The sequence below is a fragment of the Lactuca sativa genome, chromosome 7 (assembly GCF_002870075.4).
Source record: "Lactuca sativa cultivar Salinas chromosome 7, Lsat_Salinas_v11, whole genome shotgun sequence".
In the NCBI taxonomy this organism is placed as follows: Eukaryota; Viridiplantae; Streptophyta; class Magnoliopsida; order Asterales; family Asteraceae; genus Lactuca; species Lactuca sativa.
In genome coordinates this window covers 32,322,201-32,327,714 of record NC_056629.2, presented here as the reverse complement: position 1 = coordinate 32,327,714, position 5,514 = coordinate 32,322,201, and the positions used below count along the sequence as shown (strand labels likewise).

The following is a 5,514-nucleotide window of genomic DNA, read 5'->3' as shown; positions in this document are numbered from 1 at the left end:
CGGAGGTGGAGGGTGGCAGATGTAGGTTGTGGTCAGCAGTAAAATTTTAACCTGGAGCTCTAGAGTAATAAATTGGTTGATTACTCAAAAGACAATTATATAAAAATACATAAACCCTAATTAGGTTTAACCTAAACATTAATCAATATACGTTTGTTGTCTGTTTAGTTCAAAATATGATCTTTAAATTTATAAGGTGTTGTTATCTCTTTTTGAAGTTGAGAGTTCAAGATTTGTTCGGAACACAAGTGGTGTTAGAAGTAATTTAGTAGAAATATGTTGCAGTTAAAAATAATAATAAAATAAAATAAAAATAAATAAAAAACATAATTTTCATATAGATAAGATTTATCCAAAATTATGTAAACCAACAAATAGAATGATGAATGATGACATGTGACGCAATCTCTTTGATAGACTCATCAAAATTACCCCCTTGAACAAATAGAGCGTCAGATTTTTTTTCTTGATTTTCTTTTTTGGTCCTATAAAGTGGTTTGAACCAGATTTTCTTTTTGGTCTGGTTAGGTTAATCGAACCATATTTAATAATTAAACCACTTTATCTAAACTAAAACAAATTATTTAGATAATCATTTTTATACAAATCGCCACAAAACCAATTATTTAGAGAAAACTAAATTACTGTTTTATGTTTAACCCCTATTTTAGAGACTTTATATCCATATTTCCCATTAGCTAACACATTTATTAAGAAAAACAAATTATACTTTGTAGGAAATAAGAGGCTATGCATTAAATTTAGATATTTCAAAGATCAATAAAATATACCCTTTTTAGTCGTTCTACATATTAATTTCTTGAATAATCAAGATACGTGGATTAGTAGATGTTTACTACATATCATCTATTCATCTTATTACTGATTATTTAATATTTAATATGTAATAATTAATTTCAATACATATACGACTCCAAGAAAAAAATATATATATATAAATTATTGAGAAGAATTATACAAAAGATAAAACGATTCAGATTTCATATTCATGTATCCAAACAAAAGGAACTAACAAGGAATTTGTTCAGTAAACCATTTCATGACAGAGAATGGAGCTTTGATCAACGATATCGCCAACTCTACGATCACCGTTACACAGAAACAACAAGGGCATAAACAGCTCAAGATCAACCTGTAAACATATCGAATCCAAATCACAATTTAGCATTTCATCTTCTTCAATCAACGAACTTTACTTTCTGTTTTTCAGTTTATACTTCTTGTTCTTCGATCTATGATTTCACTTTCACAAATCATTTAAAAAAAATCACAACATAAAACTTTACTCGACTTCTCGTTGATATTTCCGTTTGTTCAATCTAAAAATCGCTTCATAATTTATTCAAAAAATTATTGACAACACTACAAAATTGAGAAAGAGAGAGTTACCCGACGATCCAGATGACGACGCCGATGATAGTGAGGATGAGGGCGACGAAGGCGAACGGTAGGCCTAAGAGAAACCCTAACGGTCTGCATCTACAGTCGTCGTCATCACCGCCGCAACAACACATTTCTTCTGGTGAGATTGATTCTGAATTTGGATGTAATGATTGAACTGAATTTGGAATTTAGAGGAAGAAGAAGAAGAAGATAAGGATTGATTTAAGGAAACGTTGACGCTTGTTGACGGAGAACACAATAGACGGTAGCAAACAAGATAAACTACTCTGACAGCTATACACAACCAACCCCACCCCACACTCCACACCCAACCTGCAATACATTTTTGTTGATTAAAATGAACAACGTTTATATAAATTCATTTCAGATTTTAAATACTGATTTTTTTTTTCTTTTTTGGAAAATTAAGAAATAGTATAAAAATAATGTTAATACTTAATAGTGATTCATTTAAGATCTTATTTCATTTTTACGCAGAAAAGTTTATTACAATTATATATATTTAAGGTATTTTTTACAATGACCCCGTTAGCCACAAATTTCAACACCTTCCCTATCAAATGGGTCGAAAGGTAGGGAAATATGCCAAACATGTTGCCAAATGGGTTGGTGGGTCCACCTACTTAAATCCTCGTATGTATTTCTCAATAAAATCAACTTCACAAGGGTCCTATCAAAATACAATTTCTCAATACTATCAGCTATTTTTTTAGTACTATAGACATTTTTACATGTTCCTGTCAAAATGCAATTTTTCAATACTGCAACACATATAGCTTAGTATACTCTACTTTTCCTTTTGATTAACAATTAATAAACAATCACTTGTTTTTTAGGTTAGACTGTCCAGTATAGGTGAGGATAGCACGTGCGGCATCCGATGCATCACTTTTATCCACGCGTGAACACCATCCCCAATGAGCATGTGTGTTGTAGGTTTGACAGTCGTATCGTGTTCGAGTTGGCGGGTCGCGAGTTAACGGTTTGACATGTTAAAAAACACAAACCCGAACACGACCCATTTAACTATACAGGTCATAGGGTGGCGGGTTTGGAACATAAACTCATATACGACTCGTTAACCCACTTATTTATATGGGTTCACTAGAGCTGACAAAAAATGACCCAACCCACCAACCCAACTCAAAATAACCAGATTGGGTTGAGATTTTCAACTCATTTAAGTTAAATTGGTTAACCCATCTAACTCATTTAATTAAACAGGTTGGGTCAGATAAAAATTATCAACCCGTTTTCAACCCATCAACTCATTTAACTTTAATTTATATTTAATTTAATAATTATTTATATATTATCATATATTAATCTAAGTATTAGTTTATAAATTATAATGTTCATATTATTATTTATGTTTTAAAAAAATGGAATCCTAATTCCTATCTTTTTTCTTAGCATCGACAACACTAATCACTCTCCAAAATAACATCAGCCACTTTCCAAAATAACACTAGCCATTGCGATCGAGTCGGCTCATTTCCTTTGAAAACGAAGTACCTGAAACCAAAACTGTAAACCGTAAGCACAAAGCTTAGTAAGTTCCCTCATCATACCACATACTATACCAAACACATATCGTCAGGCAATTCTGGGGTGCCCGACCTACCCATGTCAAACATTTCTGGGGTGCTTGACCTACCCTGTCAGACCATTATTGGGTGCCCGACCTACCCTGTTTGGCAATTCTGGGGCACCGACCTACCCTCCAGTTTATCTCAAACTGCTATGGGGACTATTTCACCCATACTACTACCACATAATAACATAGCATAAACATAATGTCAGACATATCTAGGGTGCCTAACCTACCATTCGGTCCTTACGACCGTAACACGGGGACTATTCCCCTCCTACTATCTACTATCACATCATATCATGCTAGCATATAATCATAACAGAGAACAACATACCAGATAATTATCACGAAGACGATTATCTCTACTATAACTCTTACTCGTGGGTCGAACTTGGTGCCTTATACCCACTTCTACTGGAAGATAATTCACCTCACACTGCTGAAGTCCTGTAGACAAAACTCTAGCTGCTGGATGACAGGTTCTCGAACTGTCAATCATTAAAATAACACCCAATCAGTAACTGGGTTCCAATATATACCCATAAGTCCATGCTTAGGGTAAAAGGCTACTTTACCCTCAACTTAGCTTGACTCAATCACAAGGCCCAATCCACATGACCAAAAGTCAACTATAAGTCAAAGCCCAACATATGGTCCAATTTTCCAAATTGGACCCAAACCTTTACATGGTCTTATTCTAAGGCCCAACCATTTAGTCAAGTCCAAACATTTGGCATTTCTAATGGCCCAACATCTCATAATCATAAAGGCCCAATTATGGCCCACCTATGGCCCGATTTTCCAAATTAGGCCTAAACCCTCATATGAGCCTTACCCTAAAGCCCATTCATATATTCTTAGTCCATAAAGTTATTGTAACAACGTAATTTTTCAAAACAATTTTTCATTTCTTAAAAACATAAATTGTTCCAAACCAAACCATAAAAATCCAATGTATCATAATCATAGTACAAAACATATCAAATCCCAAGACCAATTATATCCAAATCCGCCTACGTGTGTGTGTACGATTCATGCCGGTGCTTTCCCACGGTCCTTGCTGGTACCTGAAACACATAACACAACAACTGTAAGCATAAATGCTTAGTGAGTTCCCCAATTATACCACTTACACACATACGCCCTTCCAGGCCATGACCTTCCGTTCCATGTGTCTCAGGGGACTTCCGTCCCAACCCGGTAAACCTTCCGGTCCTACCCGTGTCGACCTTTCGGTCCATAACTCCCTGACCTTCCGGTCTACATCATAATGCCTTCCGGCCCATAACATAATGCCTTTCGGCCCATATCAAGCATAACATACATAACGCATACAAAACAGGCAACTTAACATACAATGCATATATCTTATAGCATACCAGACCTTTCAGTCACACATAGGTACCCTTCCAGGTACTGTATAGTGAGAAGACTCACCTCGTATGATGTCTAAGCATCATGTGCTCGATATTTCGGAATCTCGTAACCTTGACCTAGCCTCGCCTAGTCACATCAAATAATCATTCTAAATCATTAACGACTCGCAAGGCTATACTATATTCCTTCTAAAATTCCACAGAAGGGTAAAAGACCATTTTACCCCTCCTTGACCCAATATTCCACATGTTAACTAAAACCCTAAAAGTCAACAGCAAGCAGTACGCGGGGCGTACTTTTGCATTCCAGAAACGGGGTACGCTACCCCTTACGCAGCGCATACTGGGATTACGCCCGGCGTAATGCCCAGTTTCCTTGTTCAGCCCATTCAGGTCTTAATCGGTTAAGACTTGCGTCCAAACTTCAGATCTGACTCCTTTAATATGTCTTAAACCATAAAGTTGGAAACTTTAAGCCTTTGCATGGCTGAAAAGGTCACTTTGTGCTCAAAACACCTTTCATCTTTCCATAATGAGACTATAACTCATGCATGCCACAAGATCCACGTCCAAGACTCGATTTTTACGACTCCTCAACACATATTACACTAGAAAAGGTCAGATCTAAGCTTATAGAGACTCTTTGCACAAAAAGTCTCCAACTTTGAACCAAAACCCTAAAAAATGGTCCAACAAGCAAAACTTATGAAGAATAAGGAAAGCTTGAGCTTTTTACCTCAGGAAGGATCTCCAACCACTGTAGAACTCGGATCTACACTTGTTCTTCAAATTCTAGCTCCAACAATGGCTCCTTCTTCTCCTTCTTCACCTTGAAAAGACAACTTCAAGCTCAAAAACTCACACACTAGCTAAAGCACGAACCTCAGCTCTTCAAGGGCTCTCTCAAAGGTGTATGGTGGCTAGGGCAAAGGACTACATGTTCCTTTTATAGAGCAAGGCCACAAATTAGGGTTTTGCATCTGGGTCGGTTACGCCCGACGTAACCTTGGGTACGCCCAGCGTACCTGGATGACCCGCGTACAAATTAAGAACGCAAGTACGCGCAGCGTACTCCTAGTACGCCCAGCGTACTTACCCACTACATCTTTCTCTTTAAGG

At 36.7% G+C, this 5,514-nt stretch overlaps 1 protein-coding gene across 1 annotated transcript; it reads right to left on the bottom strand.

Moving 5' to 3' along the window:
- Window positions 1-933: 933 nt before the first annotated feature.
- On the bottom strand, window positions 934-1,730 carry LOC111892063 (signaling peptide TAXIMIN 1). Its single transcript, XM_023888125.2, has 2 exons — window positions 1,411-1,730; window positions 934-1,153 (listed from the first exon to the last, which is right to left on the bottom strand). Exons 1-2 carry the CDS (start codon window positions 1,533-1,535, stop codon window positions 1,030-1,032), a joined length of 249 nt encoding a protein of 82 aa, XP_023743893.1. The 5' UTR covers window positions 1,536-1,730; the 3' UTR covers window positions 934-1,029.
- Window positions 1,731-5,514: the final 3,784 nt, after the last annotated feature.